The sequence below is a fragment of the Sciurus carolinensis genome, chromosome 5 (assembly GCF_902686445.1).
Source record: "Sciurus carolinensis chromosome 5, mSciCar1.2, whole genome shotgun sequence".
Taxonomy (NCBI): Eukaryota; Metazoa; Chordata; class Mammalia; order Rodentia; family Sciuridae; genus Sciurus; species Sciurus carolinensis.
This window is the reverse complement of record NC_062217.1, coordinates 163,405,291-163,422,873: the sequence shown is the minus strand read 5'-3', so window position 1 is coordinate 163,422,873 and position 17,583 is coordinate 163,405,291. Positions and strand designations below refer to the sequence as shown.

Genomic DNA, 17,583 nt, shown 5'->3' with positions numbered 1-17,583 from the left:
GAGGGCTTGAGGAAAGACTTCCTAGAGTTGATAGCAAGTGAAGGAGACTTCATCAAGGACTTACAGTGAACTACTCCAGTGTCTTACTGGAAATGAAAGACATAAAAGTTACAGTCCAGTGTGACTACACACGGTATGAACAGGTGACCATCCATACCAATGCATGATTGTTTAAATACAATCTGGGATAAGTACTGTGAGGAGGAGTACAGGCTTCTCGGAGGTCATGGAGTGGACCGCTGGTGTCCGAAGGTGATGCTCAGGCTGAGTGGCTGTACATTCAGAACATCAGGGTGGGGTGGGGGCGTTCAGGGTCAGTGCAGTCCAGGTAGCAAGCAACAGGTGCAAAACTATGAAGTGAGGTAAGAGCTTGGCGTATTAGAAAACCAGGAGAGCGCTGCTGAGAATGGAGCACGAGAATAGGAAAGGAGGGCTGATGGTAGGAGGAGCCAGATTCTGGAGGCCGAGGCCAAGGTTTTGGAGTTTCTTCTAAGAGCGCGGGACCTTTTAAAATAGGGGTGTATTTGTGATGAGGTTTTTCTTTTCTAAATTAAAAAAAAATCACTCTTTCTTCAGTAAGCAAACAGAGAACAGACTGTGAAGGATGAGAATGGACAAGAAAAGATTGTAGCCATTCAGTTGAATCTTGATGGTGGCTTTGTTCAGGTTGTGGCAAGATGAATGAATTCAGAAACTACTGAGAGAGGCAGAATTCACAGGACTGTAGAAGTCATTGGGGATGGAGGCCGGGAAGACAGCATGAGGAGATGGAATGGAGGGAGAAGATGCAGAGAGCTGCCAGTCAGCAGTTTGGGGTGCAGCCACTGTGAAAGTGAAGGCTTAAAACTCTGGGGCCAAATCTTGGTCCTTTTGTTACAGGTCTGGAGCCTTCCAGGAAACTGAGGCAGCAGGAAGGCCCTCCTTCAAACTCTGATTCTTGTGATCAAGTCAGAAAGATTATAGACATGTCACTCACAATAACAAGCATGAGTTTATTGAATGGATAAGAAAAGGGAAAGGGGAGAGAGTGGGCTCTCTCAGGAGAGGGACAGTGTGCCTCTCCTGTACTCCAGTTTTATTGGAGATCCCAGAGAAGTTTCCAGAGAGTTCCACCCAGGTCTACCTCTTGACATGTGACTGACAGCAGAATGACATCAGACTTTCAAGTCCCTACTGCCATGACAACTCTAGGTCGCCTTGGCCCATGCTGACTGGTTCTAACTGAATTCTTAACCATACAATTCTTACAGATTTTATGGTGAGGAGGAACTGTCCTTATCTCCCTGAGTTCTGGAATCTGATCTGTGAAAAGGGTCACAAAAGTCTCCTCCTTCAGGGTACTTGGGTTCTTCTTATTGACGTTATTTAGGACCTACATTTCTCCTGCAGTTGACAGATTGTTTTCTGAGGAATGTGGCATATCATGTCCACTTAAGCCAGGCAGGTTGCAGGTGAATTGCTTCTTGGAAAAGAAAGCATGTGGAGGCAAGCCATTGGGCCCATTTTATGGAATTTTTCCCTTAACTTGTTCCTGCCCCTCACATCTGTCTGTCCCCTATCACTTGGTGCCTGTAGAACCTGATCTGTTAGTTATAAAGCCCCAGCATTTGCCTGGATGGAGCCCAGGTGTGTGTGACCTCCTTCCAGAGCCCCTTTTCCCTACTTCAGGCCAGCTGTTGCATGCCATTGGTCTGTGACATGTTCTGTTCATAGATCTAATTGTGTTGTCCTACATTTTATGACATGCTATGCTTTTCTTTGCACCAGCACAAAACTCTCATTTTATATTCTGCCTATAGACTGCTTGGTGTTCCAGGATCCTCCTCCTCCTCTTCCTGCTAATTAGTATTAGTATTAATAATACAAATGAATGACTCATTAGCATGAGTTGCTATAGCATTCCACTTTAATTTTTTTGTTGTTGTTGTTTGTGTGTGGTGCCAGGGATCAAACCCAGGACCTCATGATTGCCAGGCATCCCTAATCCTACTTCATATTCTTTTACTTTAAGTATTTGATGTCCTTCACTCTGGAGTCTGGTGTTGGAGATATTTCCAGTTACTCATCTGCTCCGTGAGCAGATCACAAACTCTTTGCAGGTTTACTCTTCTCTGCCGTAGCCCACGGCGCTCTAGGTATTGAATGGGTTTGGACTTAGTCTTTCTGAGCAGGAACCTTGCAACACCAAAACAAATGAAAGTCGATTTCATCACTGTGAATTAGCTTTCTGTGCCTGCTTCCTGCTGCCCCTTGGATATGTTTTTCTGCACATTAATGGGGCTTTGAGGCAAATTCTGCTTTGCAAGAGGCATTGCAGGAATCTCAAGCAGTCTAGAGGCCTTTGGTGATTTCCAGGGCAGCTCCGCTCTTGGGTTACTGGCTATTGATTTTGCCTGACACAGGAATTAAAAATTTTTTGCATAGTTTTAGAGGAATAATTAGTATATCTTCAAGGAGGGCAGTCAGAATAGAGTGATTTTCCCTTCAAAATAGATCACAGCATCTTGTCAATCTGAACATAAAAATGTATTTTTAATTCAGATCTTTCTGATTAAAAAAAAGTATTCTAGAACTTCTTAACCCCATAGTGTCAGAAGTCATAGTATTTTCCTCATGCAAATGGCATTTTATTAACAATTCATGAAATGTGGCAGTATTTTCTCCCAAATCCTTGAGCTATTGGTTTGTTATTTTGGGAATCTTAAATAGAGCTACTGACACAGAAGTTACTCATGAGATTTTGTAATGAAGAGACCTAAAAATTATGCAGCTTGAATGACATGTGCTGTAGCTACAGGCGGCTGGAGCAGCATCCTATCTGTCTGGCAGTGTAGTTGTCGATAGTGTCTCCTTAATTGTGCACGTGGTAATTAAATGCACAGTGAACGAAAGCAGAGTGTCAAACGTTAGGGTTATCTGGGACACGTTGGAATCGTCATTTATAATGTAGGAACTGTTGTGCAATCACCATTTGTTTTCTTTCTTATGTCAGCACCTTATGATGGCTTTTAACATACAGTTGATATGATTTTCGGAACTTATGAGTGGGAAATTTCTGGGTTTTGTCTTTTAGAAAGCTTGGTAATAAATTGGGAGATCATTGGAATATTTTAGATGTAGTTTTAAGATTTGAATAAGATAAATTATTATAAACTTTGAAACTAATAGCTGATTTTTGATAAGAATTTTTAGTAAGTCAATTCTGAGATTTCAAAGGTATGCCTGCTGTTTATAATATATTTCAGGCATTAATTTATTGATTTTGTTTTAACCTCTGTGTGCCTCAGCTTGCTTATCTCTATAATAGGCATAATAGTGCAGAAGTTCTTATCTACAGTTTACTTTCCTATGATTTCAGTTACCCTTGATCAACCACAGTCTGAAACTATTAAAGGAAAATTCTAGAAACCACTATATGTTTTGTATTGCTTATTTAAAGTAATACTGTGATGAAATCCCATATTTTCCTGCTCTGGCACACCAGAATGTGAATTAATGTTTTTTTCCAGTGTATCCACACTGTATATCCTACCCACACAGTGGCAGTTGAAAGAAAAAAATAACATTCATATAACTTTTATTACAATATATACTTACCATAGTTCTGTTTTTGGTTATTGTTAAGCTTTCACTGTGCCTAATTTAAACCCATATCCAAAGTATGCATGTTTAGGGAAACACGTAATATATGTAGGGTTCAATACTGTCCAAGATTTCAGGTACCCACTGAGCATCTTGGAACACATTTATAGCATTGTTCTGAGAATTTCTGGGTCTCATAACATGAAAAGTGTAGGACCCGGCACATAGAAAATACTCAAAATGCTAGCTAAGGAAAATGGACAAGATTCCAGTTGCCCTATGGGAGGGCAAGGAAACTGCTGATTTCAGCAGATTCTAGCAATATTGTAATTAAAGAAATTTCTGTAACTTTATGACCTTGTGGAAAATATTAAATTTATTTGCCACAATGTGTTTGTAAGAAATTTTCTATATCATGGTGCCTGATGCTATGAGATTTTTGTGGGGTTTTTTTTGTTTTTTTCCTTTTTAATGTCTTTTTAAGGAAAGTTAGCAGAAGAGAAAAATAATCCTGTGGGATTTAGAAATTTATTTTGGTTTCTTACACAGAAGATTTTATTGAGTAACAAGGTGATGGTTTCATCTGTGGGGTTTTTTTTTTTTTCTTTCTTTTTTATTTTCTTTTGAGAAGCTAACTTATTTTTCAAGTGGGTCTTAAAATTTAAGCCCCAATTAATTACATGTAGCTTTCTGATCCAAGACTGACCTTGAAGCACTAACTCAAAGAACATTTGATTATATTTTCCTGTGGCAGTTCAATAACATTAGACCTGTTGTCTTCATTTGTCCCTTTTCTTTAATCTCCAGTATCCTGCATATTTCTATTGTCCCCCTGATTACATGCTTTTGTGAGACAATTACCAACTGCGTGATTGCAGAAAGAATTACAAAACATACCATGAGCTCTCTGTAGGTGATTCTTGCCAATTTATTAGAACTGCTTAATAGTTTAGAAGTTCATATAGATTGCTTTTTGCGATTTCAAAAACAGGGTCGGTGAGAGAGAAAGCTGTGCAGCCAGCCTAGCTCTGCCCTTGTGTTGCGCCTGAGCAGGGAATCTGATAAGAGCGATTTCTTTTCCTTAAGACCAATTAAGCCTTTACATTTGAAAAAGGCTGAGAAATTAAAGCCTGGTTTATAATCTGTACACAATACAGATAGTGGCACTTCTCTGAATTATCACTATGATTCTGGCAAGCAAATATAAGAAACTACTTTAAATTCCTGCTATGTTAGATGCTGTAGCAGATTTGAATGGTGTTGACCATAATTCTCCATCTGTCTGCCTTAATTAGTTTTTGTATGGTGCATTTAATTGGGTTTCAGTCATTCCTTGCAAAGTGCTAATCTGTTTGTAGGCGGTGTTCCTATTGCCATGCAGCTCTTCCCAGTCTCACTCAAAATGGCAGCCTCTCTGAAAAATCAAATGCGTTTTGTAGCTATTTTCTCACTTCCCAGGAATGACTCTCATACCCATGGCAGATGTGGGCTTTATCGCTCCTGATTTTGAACAGGGTCAGCAAAATCACCCGAGTGCACAATAGAGATTCAGGTAGTGAATGAATGAGCAAGTGAATGAATGAATTTTGCCCACAGTGATTTATTGTCTGTCCGCCTTTTGGTATCAGTGAACCATTGGAAGAAGATGCCCAGAAAAATGCTCCTTTAAGGGCCCATGATTGATGGGCCTGCAGTTTTGTCACCTGGTGGATGTGTTCTACCTTTGGTGACCAGGTTTCCCATGCTGCCAAGCAAAAGACACTTTTTTGACTTCTGAATTGAAAAATGTTATTTGGATATTGAGAAAACTGTCTGGATATTGAGAAATTTTAGTCCTCAGCTTTTCGGTGGCTTCTTATGATGACAAAATGCTCTTTGAAGTTAGGAGTGCATCAGCAGCACAACAGCATGAGTGTACCAGAGAAGCTGTCATTGTGCTGCTACAGAGGACGGGGAACCCCCCCCCCTCGGGCTCCCTCACTGCTCCCCTGGGCACTCAAGTAAGAGGAAGGGATCCCTAGGGGTAGCCTGAGGCCTTTCCAGAAGCACAAGCCAAGATTTAGGCCTCTGTAGTTCAAGGCCTAACATGAGTCCCAGTTAACTTGGGGGTACAGGTATGATCTCTTCTCTTTAGAAGCCAACCTATGAAGGGTCATTTCCACTCAAATAGTAAAAATATTAACATCCAGTTAAAGTCAAAACTTTAGAAGTCATCCATCAGTCAATCCTTGTCGAGTGCCTTCTGTCAGGCAATGTGGCATCTACTAAAGATGCTGACTAGAAGGTCCTCATGAGATACCCAAATTCAATACATTGGCTGAGTTAAATGGAGATGAACACAACTTCTAGAACCGTATCAGTGGTAACAAGTGTTCCAAAGTGGTTCTTTGCTTTTGGCCAAGCTATTCTACAAGAGAGACAAATTCAGTGATTTAATCAATAGGTTTAAGCTTACCTCAGTTGCGTTCGTCTAGTTGATATATAGCTCAACAGGTTTGTTTGTTTTGCAGCAAAATAATTGAAAGGTTAGATAATAGTTGAAAATTTTAATGACATTTAATTACCTAATCTCTATTATTGCTGGCTGTATGTTTTCTGTTAACATAAACAGCTTTAAAAGACTTGAAAAGGTTTGTTTAAATGTTTCCGTTCCATGTGATTCCTAAACAAAGGTGGCAGTTTAAAAATAGATTTTGCCTCTGTGCTATCCATCTTTTGACTATGATTTCTTCCAACAAGAAAAACATCTCTTTGATCTCTTTTTCAAATAGGCTTTGGACTGATTTCTGTGACATAGAATGTATTGTAAATTATAAAAAAAAACGTCTTTGAGGCAAAGTAGAATGATTATTTGGAAAGGGACAAAGTTGCATTTTAAAAATACCTTGAGATATCCAAGTTTATTCTTATGTTGATGAATGAACAAAATCTACTCTAACATAGGTGAGACAGTATTGACTTCCATGTTACAAATTTGATCTTAATTTGTATAATTCTTACTCTTCTGATCAGATCTTCCATGTTAAGAAATTTTTTTTTTAAAGAAAGTGTTCCTACTTGGTAACTACTAACGTTAGTGAATTATTGTGTTCTGCCACTGTCTGAAAATGACTGTGATTAATTACATAGTGCAATCTTAAGTCCCCGAAGATAGGAATTAGTTGTTTCCTTGTAACCTAAGATGACTTATGTCTGTTTTCTTTGCACAGCGGAGGAAGTCACGGATCTGAAGAGGCAAGCAGTTGAGGAAATGATGGACAGAATTAAAAAGGGAGTCCACCTCAGACCTGTTAATCAGACAGCCAGACCGAAGGTGAAGGTACCAGTGGCCTCCTCTCTTTTCCCTTGACCTTTCTTTTTTTGAATGTAAAAATTTGCAAGTTGATGAAAGCTACATTGGGACCAGCTGTGGAGTTTTGGATAAAACCAGTGTGTCATGAAGGCTTTTGACTTCCATGTAAGCCTGTTTGGGGGACTTTTGTCCCTTGGTGAACCTAATTGGGATAGAAAGCAAGCCATGTTATTGCAGGGTGCTCTTGTCCCCTCCAGAGGGACTTTGATATGAACTGTCATGTCAGACGATTAACCATTGCCGTTTCCTTTCCTTCTTTGGCTCCTGGGCCTTTGACGGGAGTCTGGTGAGTGCTCTGTGCCAGCCACCAGGGGCCTTGCCTCCTGAGGCTCAGTTTTGGTGGGGGTCTCAGGACAGTGGTGGAGCAGAGCTAAGGCAGTAGAGAACTAAAGGAACCAGGATGGGCTGCCTGTCTAACCTGCACCCCCCCACGGTCTCCTGAACCAGACGTAGCCAGTGCTGGGGGAATCTGCCAAGGCTCTGAGCCTAGTCAGTACTTCTCCCCTCCCCGTGTGTGTCTGTCACATTGAAATGGGCTCAGTAACAATTCTTGACTTTTTTTTGAAAAATGTTCTTTCTTCCCCTGCTCTACTTAGGTGTGAACAGACAGGTTTTCTTCCTTTCACCAGACTTTGTTTTTTTCTCTCTTCACTGAAGGATGCCCCTCTTCACTTCCTGAGTCTCCTGGTGTGGTGACCAACAGTAATTCTGGTGAACCGTTGAAGTGACCACAGGCAGGCAGCTACCCAGGCGAGGCAGGGGTGGCCGTGGCACGGCTGTGCACGGGAAGGCGATGAACAAGAGGGCAGGAATGTCAGCCCCAAGGGTGGAGGTACACCTGGTGGGACCCAACTTCAGGCAGAGTAGGTCGGTCTGTGCCAATGACCTGGAAGCCATTTATCAAGCAAAGGACAGAAAACAAATCTGAAGAGAAGCAGTGTAGAATGACCCCATGACGGGTGACGGGTGGAGGACTGGCCTCTGGTGAGTGGCGAGCCCTGTGGTCGGCGTCGGAGCCCTGGCACCGCCACCAGCTTCCTGCACCTTTTCCCACACGAAATGGGGACAGCACCTTCCCTGTCTGACTCATGAGTTGTTGTCAGGAGCAAATGAAATAAAGTATAAAAACACTTGAAAATGCAGGGTCTGAGTGCCACCTTGGAAAGAATACATTATGATGACTTTCATGTCACAACTATTATGGAAAGAATAAGCAAAACCAGACTATTCCTAGAGAAAAATGCAGTGTCATAAAGAAACAAAATTAGTTTAGAGAGAAACGTTGGAAGCTTCTTAAACTGTAAGCAATCAGTGTTCGCACGTACTTTTCATTTTCAGAATATCGCTTTGTGATCTTTCTTTCTTCCCATGATTCTTCCAGCAGTTACACATTGTTTAATGTCAGTTCAAAATCAGGAAAACGACTGAACAGGGATCAGTGGATGCCTGGGTTATTCACTGGTGACCATCAAACTGTGTAGACATAGTGACCCATCGCCAGGTCGATTACCTTCAGAGCCCAGGGTCACTGTGGCCTGAGTATGGACTGCCGCCCCAGTACCATCAGCGCATCTCTAAGGCATCCCCGTGTGAGGGGCTGCCAGGGGGCTGCCTCATCAGGGCCGCTCAGGGGGGTGGCCTGTATGCCTCGCGCGGGGCGTTGGGAAGTTAGAGTGAGCCACGAGCAGCTTTCCTGCAGGAGTCCCGCAGCCTAGAACACTAATGTAATGGTGTGTTCTTGAAATTCCTTGACATTGCAGGTGGTGCTGGCGTTTTGGAATTGGTGTCTTAGAGCTTTAGTCTGGCACTGCGGGCGTGTGTGGTTCGCAGAGAATCCAGCCTATGGAATCCGAATGCCTCAGTCTGATTTTTTTCTATCTTTATTTAAAAAAAAATTGAAATGGGATCTTATTCTTTTATTACCTTTTGAGAAGAAAGGAATATGGATGTTAACTGCTTCCCATTCCTCAACTCTCTTCTAGGCATGGGAGGTTCCAGGGCTCCCACTGCTGTATCTTGCCAAGCTTTCTCGTCTCAATTTTTTGTGAAAGGAAGTGGGGGCCAGGGGATCCAAGGCCTTTCCTGAGCTGCTTTGCATAAGGGCTCAGGCCAACTTGCCCTCCACTAAGTTAGCTGAGGAATCCAGAGACTGTTAGGTATTGTGGAGTAGGCAGATATTACCCAGAAGTTCTTTGAAATTATGTTGTTCTTGGTGTGTCCAGAAGAGAACTGGACTTGGATTCTAAACGCCTGCCTCAAATCCTCCCTTTCCTCATGAGAGGGAGTAATTGGGCCTCTCAGAGTCCACTTACTGCTCTGGCAGCCAGGCATGCTAATGTGAGCATGTTCTTCCAGTTCCTTCTCTCCTGACTCAGTCCTGCTGTGAGATTCATGAAGCAAGACGTGCCAGTCCCCCATAAGCTGGCTTCTCCTGGAGCTCCCGGAGCAGAGCGTTTAGCCCCTCGCAGGTTCCTGCTCTGCACTCTCTTCTCTTTCTTCCTTGCTTACTGGCAGAGGTCCAGCCATGCATGTAGAGAACAGTTGATAGAAAAAATTCTGAGCATTTTGGAACCAAATCTTTAAAAACCTGGTGTTTGCCAACTCTTTCCCATCTGTAATGATAACCAGGAGGTAACAAAATGATATTTAGAAGATGGTAACTTGAATCCTTTTGTTTTTAATATAACTCTTAATTTTTGGTTCAGTTCCCGCTTGGGAGCACTAACATGGCTTATAGCTTTTCCAAACCTTAAGATGTAGGCCTAATTTAAAAATACACAACTGTACATGCCAACAATGTAAGCTGTCAACAGTATGCCATACAAAATATCTTTGGTAATTTTAAACTGAATAATTAGTAAATTTTTTTTTTCTTTTAAAAATTGCAGCCAGAATCTTCAAAAGGCTCTGAAAGTGCAGTGAATGAACTAAAAGGAATACTGGTAAGAATAGATACTGGTTTATTGTTGAGTTCATGGGGACAAGAAAGGAAAATATTGTCACCGTCTGTTTTTTAATGGTAATTATTTGGGGTATGTTTTCTTTCCATTTATAATTTGCCTCACTTCTTTTGACAGCTCACTTGATTGTACTTATGGATTCCTCTACCCATGTGCTAATAATGTATCAAATGTCACTTTGCTCTTTCTATTCTGAAAGAGTGGTTACACTTCCACCAAAGTCATTGTTTCCTGTTCTTGCCCTCTAATCCTGGCATTGAGGCATGAAGGTCAAGTGTCTGGCCATATGTGGGGATCCGTATGTGTCTATGAATAACAGAACTATAATAGATGGGTAGCGCTTTACATGGAGAGCGCTTTCCCTTGAGATGTGAAAGTGGGATTCTTGACACCTACATGTAAACCTGAGCTCCCACCCAGATGTGTTCATCTCAGGGTCACAGTTTGCTTTATCTCACAGTCAAAACAATCATTTAATGAAAAATTGGAGGATACAGCAAGAGTCCATTTCTGTATACTAACTTCATTTTCTAAAGATAATTCATATTTATTGGACAATGTACACAACATCCATCTCTAATTTCATTTCTGCTTTCCAAAGTGGGAGCTTTTTCCAGTGGAGGAAATTGCTACCCTCTCCAAATGTCCCTTTCAGGGACAAACACCTCACGTAGCAAGTGCTTCAGACACAGAGCTCTATTTTCAGACCCTGTTGCAGTCCCAATCCCCCTTATTTTGCGCAGTGAGTCTGCAAATGTGGGGGCGGAGGTGTGGGACTGATACTCCCCTTTTGTTGTTACTGTGCTAATTATGCATTGCATGCAGACATCACATAATGATGGCAAACAGAATTATTTTCATCAAGCATGTCTTCAAACAGTAGACTTAACACAGAACGGCTTAATTAGTTTGCTTTAGTTTTAAGTAAGTGGGATTAGCCCTGAAGAGAGGTGTATCACCGGCTGACAGTGGTGGGCCACCTACAGAATCAAAGGGTTAGAACCACTGAAAAAGGATGTGGTTTTTATCAAATGGCTTCTCTGATCAGGATTTTATTGTCCGGTGTTTGGTGAAGGAGCACTGCCTAGGACAGCCCCTTTTGTGGTCTCTGCAGTAGGGTGCTAATTAATGTTGATGAAGATGTCCCCAGGAGCACTCTGAGGTGCCAGAGAGAATTCTGATCTTCTCAATTTGTATAGAGGACATACTGCATTTGACTTTTAGGAATTTGGTTTATTTTTTAAATCAGACATTTATATGAGAAACATATGATAGCACTTGATTATTCAAGATGTCCTCTTTCCTGATCTGCTGGATGGTAACAAGTTTACTGGATCTCAGCATTACTTTCTTGGGGTTAGGGAGACCCAGACCAACCCTACCCTTGCCAGGCAAGCGCTGTACCACAGAGCTACACCCCCAGCTCCAACATTATTCTTGAATATCATATTCACTATGATTTTTTGCCACTCCAAGGAGAGAAATTTGAGAAATTATTTACAAATTACAAAAATTTTTAAACGTCATGTTTTGCAAGTTGGTCCCATCCTTCTTGCCCTGGATCTACTATTAAATCACTCAACCTACTTGGCACTAATGCATCTCTAATAGTTATTATTTCGACAATATTATTTCTTTGCATTAAGTATCTTTTAAAAGTGGACCTCATAATCCTGTCTCGTCCTCTTTGCTAAACTGCAACTCTCCGGTGCCCCAGAAGAAGTTTCCTTTGAGGGATGGTAAACCCTTTGTAACTCCCAATCAGCTGGAGTTAGGAAACTGTACATTCTTATGAGAGGCAGAAGCAGCCCCCAGCTTACCCTGCTTCTGGTGCTTCTTGCTGGGACTCTTAGGATTATCAAAGGTAGTACCCAGTAAAGCACATGGTGCCAGCATTACAGTCACAGCACGTGAGAAGCAAATGTGGAAAAACACCAAGAGTTCAGTTTCATCCTGGAGTGGAGAGCAAGCACCTGTGCCAGGAGACACTAGGAAATATGTGTTCAGTTCTCTTCCAGTACTCAACCAGGAAGCAGCTAAGTAAAGGATATTTTGCAGTGGAATGTGACCCAGGGTCTAAGCCTTAGAGTTATGGTTTGCTGCTGAGTGAGTGCACGTGAAGAAACAAATCACTGATTTTGGGGGAGTTGGAAAACCCTACTCTATATTTCGAGTTGTAATTTCTCAAGCCAATTTTTAAAGTCTTAGTGTTGATGGAACTCATTATTCCAAACCTACTTCCAATTAATTTTTTAAAGCTGTATATTTTGTAGATAAAATGTGTATAGTTCTTCTTCTCTCATAGTCACATAAGTTTTAAGGTTCAGGAATGGAACCTCCTGAGTTACCCCAATCATTTAAAAGCCACTCTAAGTGGACAATAATGATTTCTGAAGAATAAATCAATATAAATTAATCTAAATGTCTCAAATTCGGTTGACTCTAAACCAAAGAAACAAAAGCAACTTTAAACAAATTCTCTTCTGGGTGTTTTTCAAACATTATCAGTTTTTCAAAGTACAGAGGAGTTGTTGAATGGTTAATTTTGCCACCTTATGATTGGATCAGTCAGTGTGATGAGCACTTAGCAAACTTGGACTCTAAGAAGGTTAAGTGATCCGGGTGGTGTGAAGTAGGAGCCCTCATTTGGGAATTAACAGATCTTAAGTTCTCGTTCCAGCGTTGGACATGGCCCAGACCCTGTAGCTCACTGAGTTTGAATTCTCTTTGTAAAGTGAAGAATTGTATGTATCACATGGTTTCTGAGCCAGTTTCTCATTCTCAAATTCTGTGATCCTCACAAAGATAGCCAAGATAATCTCCTATGCTTTATGAGCTCAGCTCTTCCTGTCCGCTGAGAGTTTAGAATATTTATCATCCATGATTGCCTGTATACTTAAAGTTTACTTTTGTATTTGCTTACTCAACCACATCAGGCAGTAAGTGGAGGAAGAAATTTGGAGTTCAAAGGTTAAGGCATGGAAAATAGACTTCCTCCCTCTCAGGTGTGACAGGATAGCTCACTGTAGTCCAAAATTGGGGGGAATAATGCTGTTATCCAACATGAAAAATCTAGAGGATGTTGCGAAAGGTAAATTCATCAATAGAAAATCCCTGCACCTTTTCCTTGAATTAATTCCAGCCATTGGGAAAAATCACAGTGTCCTTGACGTTCAAACGATGTAGTGATTTCATGAGTTTTTTCAGTAGTAATAATCATAAGTTTTTCAAACATCTGTTAGCAAATCATATAGATGGTAAGTGTTAAGCTTCATAAATACACCTGATAGGGGGATAGTTGTTCCAGTACATTCTTTTCAAGTTTATCTGAAGTGACTGTAGTTCTGTTTTGTCAGTGTCAATCATACCTCACTGTGTTTCTCTTCAACTTAATACTGACCTGCAATGTTAAATAAACCATGTCATTGTGTTTTTTAATTATAAAATAAGCTACTGTGCTATTATGCATGATGTGATTTTCCTTTTTATGTATTTTGTGAGTTTTTTAAAAAATATTTTTTAGTTGTAAGTGGACACAATACCTTTATTTTATTTATTTATTTTTATGTGGTGCTGAGGATCGAACCCAGTGCCTCACATATGCTAGGCAAGTGCTGTAATCACTGAGCTACAACCTCAACCCTATTTTGTGAATTTTTGTAGTAAGTGAAAAGCAAAAAGAGGTACTTCCAGAGAAACAAGTTTTATCTTAAATGTGAGACTTATCTAATTGAAATAGGAGCCTTATCTAAGTGTCTCACACATGAGTTGTGAAGGTAGCTGACAGCAATATAATATAATCCCCTAATCTTATTAGTCCATTTCCCTCCAGTCAGCAGACTACTTTTCTATAACTTCAAGCAGGTAGTTGGGGGCAGGGAGCACTTTTCCTAACAAAAACAACATAATAACCTGTATCAGTGTGAGATTTGTAACCATCTGATTTTACAAGGAGCTTTTTTTGTTTTATAGGCTAAAGAAGAAACACAGGTACCATTTTTAGCTAGTAGAATTCTTTAGAATCTTCCAGAAGTTGGCAGTGGGGCAGGAACAGGAACGAGGCAAGACCTTAGTGAGTTCAGCTGTTACAGACGCTGGCGTGGTTATTAGCGGGTGGACGAAAGCCCGCTCTAACTCAAACATGAAGTCTGGCAAGTCATACTGGACTTGAGTTCCTTTATCCTCTGATCGGAAGATCATGGTTCTCCTGGCTCCTCCCTCCACCCCAAGCCTCTGGCATAGCTGAGCAGGACCATTTCAGAGAAATAGTGAACCTTTCTTCTGCAACCCTTGCAATGTCGTAGTGCTAAATCCTTAATACAGTGGAGAAGTACATCACCCACACTCTCTACAAACCCTTGACTGGACATGGAAGTGGAAAGCATAGCTCTCCCTCTGTCGCCAGGGCAGGGAACCCCTTCAGGAGTCTTTGTCTTCTTGGAAGTCAGTGCCAATTTCAGTAGGGGCACAGCTGGATGCCTCTCTTGTTTCTTCCAGTATCTTCTGGGCCCTGCACAATACATTCATTGTCACCTCTGTTAGGAACATGGAGTTAGATGCCTCCCTGTGTGATTTTAACTTTCTTCTTGCACACCTAAGTCAAGGTGTGTTCAGGGCAGCCCTTCTTCAGCTAGGCCACCTGGGAGAGCATGGCCTGCCTCCTTCGCAGCCACAACACCATTGTCACCTGGTATGCAGTGAGAGACCCTCTCTCTAAAGAATCAGCCACACATTTTTTTAGTGCCGTAAGGATTTGGGTTCAGTAGCTCATGGCTGCTGTATTAAGATTCCCTTCTAAGGTGAGTTTAATAAATCCATTCTCTTGTCCATGGTTGGATCCACACACATTAGAATCTTAAAGGTCATTGGGCAAGGACCTTCCCACTGCTGAGCTTCACATTCAGCTCATCAAGAGGTGTTCTCATTCCGCTCTTCTGATGCAAAACTAGCATCTCCCTCCATCAGCAGCATCGTCTTAAATGCTCTGACACTCTGTGTTGTTGAGGATGTGCACATTTAAAATATATGTACAGCAAATTTGTTTTGTTTCCTGAATTCCATTCAAGTTCCAGTAATGTTCTGTTGGTTTGATTTTTGTATTATTTTGTATATTGTATTAAGACATTAACCTTTTTGTTTTTGTTTTGTTTTCACTTTAGGGGACACTTAACAAATCCACTAGTTCAAGAAGCTTAAAATCCCTTGACCCTGAACACAGTGAAACTGAGACTGAGTTAGAAAGGATTTTGCGTCGCAGAAAGTTGACAGCAGAAGCAGATAGCAGTAGTAAGCCATTTGAATTCTCCATAGTCCTTCTCTTCACCTCTGAAACCTCTTCCTTTCAGTTCCTTTTAGCATGAAATCATCTTTTAAAAATCAATGGTAAAAATGCTTATTTTTAATATGAGTGAGAAGTATTGGATGGGCAAAGGTATTTGTGGATATCTCCTCAGAACTTGCTTGTTTTTATTCATTGGTGTGTTTTTTTACTTATTCGTTTGCAGGTAATCAGGCATTTATAATGTGAGATGCCCTGGCATTTGGGCAAGAATATAGCATCGAGTCCCAACTGTGCAACCAGACTGCCTGAGTTTGAATCCCACCTCTGTCAATGCTTGCTGATTGTCCTCAGGTCTTAATTTCTTTATCACATGAGGACAATGAAAGCACTGTTTCTTGGCTTGTTCTCAGGGTTAAGGAAGTCAGTACATGAATAGTGCTAGCACTGTGCCTAGCACTGAGTAAGTACCTGATAATTGGTAGTTTTAGTAGTAATTACACATCAGTTGCAAATGCAGAGAAACTACCTTTTCTCTTCATGGCCATATAGTTCATTCTCTGCCTGGGAACTCAAGTGGATGAAAAATTCCAGCTCTGTCCCAGACTAAAGGTGTAACATCTGAACAAGACCCAGGGTCAGTGTGTGTTCCAGTCATGTTAGCCACATATTGGGCCTCAAACTCTGTGCCAGAACTGACTTTGTAGGTCTTTGGTGGATTTCATCTGCCTGGTCGTGGGAATTAGCAGAAACCTTTATGAAGTTTTCCCCCTTGTGGCCAGGTAGGCAGCTAGCTTTGAAAAAATGATGCTAAGTACAGATCACAGCCATAGCTAATGGACTGAATCTTCTAGGCTCAACTTGGTTGATTCTAAATAGTCCATTGTAACTTTTAAATTTGCAAAATACTGAGCCATGTTGACCAAATTTAAGTTGTGAGAATATAAAGGTGGATTTTGATGATCAGCTTCTAGGTTTTCTGTTTGTTTTGTTTTTGCAGCACTGAGGATTGACCCCAGGGGCACTCTACCACTGAGTTACATCCTTAGCCTTTTATATTTTTATTTTCTTGAGACAGGGTCTCACTCAGTGGCCAAGACTGGCCTTGAACTTGCAGTCTTGCCTCAGCTGCCTCAGTTGCTTGGATTCCAGGTGTGTACCAACCAGCTTCAAGCACTAGTTTTTATGAAAGACTTCACTCACACAACTGAGTGAATTGATTCTTTGAATCAAAGCTGCAGAATTCCAGCCATAAAAAGATGAAACCTCATATATATGTATGTATATATAATTTAGCTGTTCAGTCTGCAATTTGGTTTGCAAATTTGGTTAAAATCCTGCAAAGACTCTTCCTCTTATCCCCAAAATAACCACCTCTCAGGAAATTCAAAGGGGCGCATGGGACACTCTTTTCTTAGGTTGCTGTACAAGTGTTTGCACAGCCTCTGTATGAGTTGTTACTAATCAGTCATTTCAGTATTTCCTGTCTGTGTTTTAGGATTTGATGGATGACATTTTAGTGTGCTGTCATTTACATTTTGTGCTTTGCCGTAGACCTTTGTGTTCCTCCAGGAATATTATTTCATTCACAAATTTCATCAAACATGCAACTCTCATTTTGTTCAGATAATTTTTGGTGGAAGAAATGAGGAAGCACTTTCATTTTAGTGAGTATTGAAATAGGAATAATTCTAAGAGTGGAGAAAGGAACACATTTTAGAGGCAAGGTGAGGACCTTTCATTTTATATTATTATATTCCACCAGTGTCCAAATATTCAATGTATCATTTGAGGGAAGTTAGAAGTAAAGATAACAAATTCAGTAGAACCACTAATACATGAATAGAGAAATAAGAACCATCATTGGCGAGGTAGAGATATACTGAGGGAGTGACTTGCAATTGAACAGAAATTTTCTTTGAGCTTCTTAGTAGCCAAGGAAAAAGGGAAAAAACAGACTGGCAAGCTCTCATCATCAAAAATGAGATCATACCATTGTTTTGGTGGTACATTTTCCTCGCATCAGTCTGGAAGCAGCATTTACCCCCAGAATCTTTTTCTAGACTGGATTGACCAAGTGTCAAGTTCCAGGGGAGAGAAAGCAGCTGAAAACTGGCAGATGCATGGCAAGGGTCTGATGACAGAGCTGAGGTCCTGGATAGGTTTGTGCCTCAGGTACAAAGAAGTCTCTGACCTTGTTTGCTTCAGTGCACAAAATATTATGACAGAGTAGATGGGAGGAAACTGTGGACAAAGGAAGCATCAAAAGGGAGGTGACCCAGACTCTGCAGAACTCAGATCCTGGGTTCGCGGTGTCACTCCAAGAGCTAGGCATGCACTGTCATTTCTTTGTTTTTTTCTTCTGGTGCTGAATGATGTTCCCCTGCTTTCCTTAGCCGTGGGGCCTGCCA

The 17,583-nt window shown here is 41.1% G+C and overlaps 1 protein-coding gene across 8 annotated transcripts in view; it reads left to right on the top strand.

The window, feature by feature from the left end:
• Shtn1 (shootin 1) overlaps window positions 1-17,583 on the top strand; it is a 95,717-nt gene that overhangs the window by 59,617 nt on the left and 18,517 nt on the right. For 4 of the 8 annotated variants that reach the window (XM_047552663.1, XM_047552666.1, XM_047552665.1 and 1 more), the window contains 3 exons: window positions 6,792-6,901; window positions 9,823-9,876; window positions 15,054-15,180. In XM_047552663.1, coding sequence (XP_047408619.1) covers window positions 6,792-6,901; window positions 9,823-9,876; window positions 15,054-15,180 — 291 coding nt within the window. The remainder of the gene's footprint in view (window positions 1-6,791; window positions 6,902-9,822; window positions 9,877-15,053; window positions 15,181-17,583) is intronic. The other 4 variants (XM_047552670.1, XM_047552671.1, XM_047552669.1 and 1 more) reach the window with 2 other exon arrangements.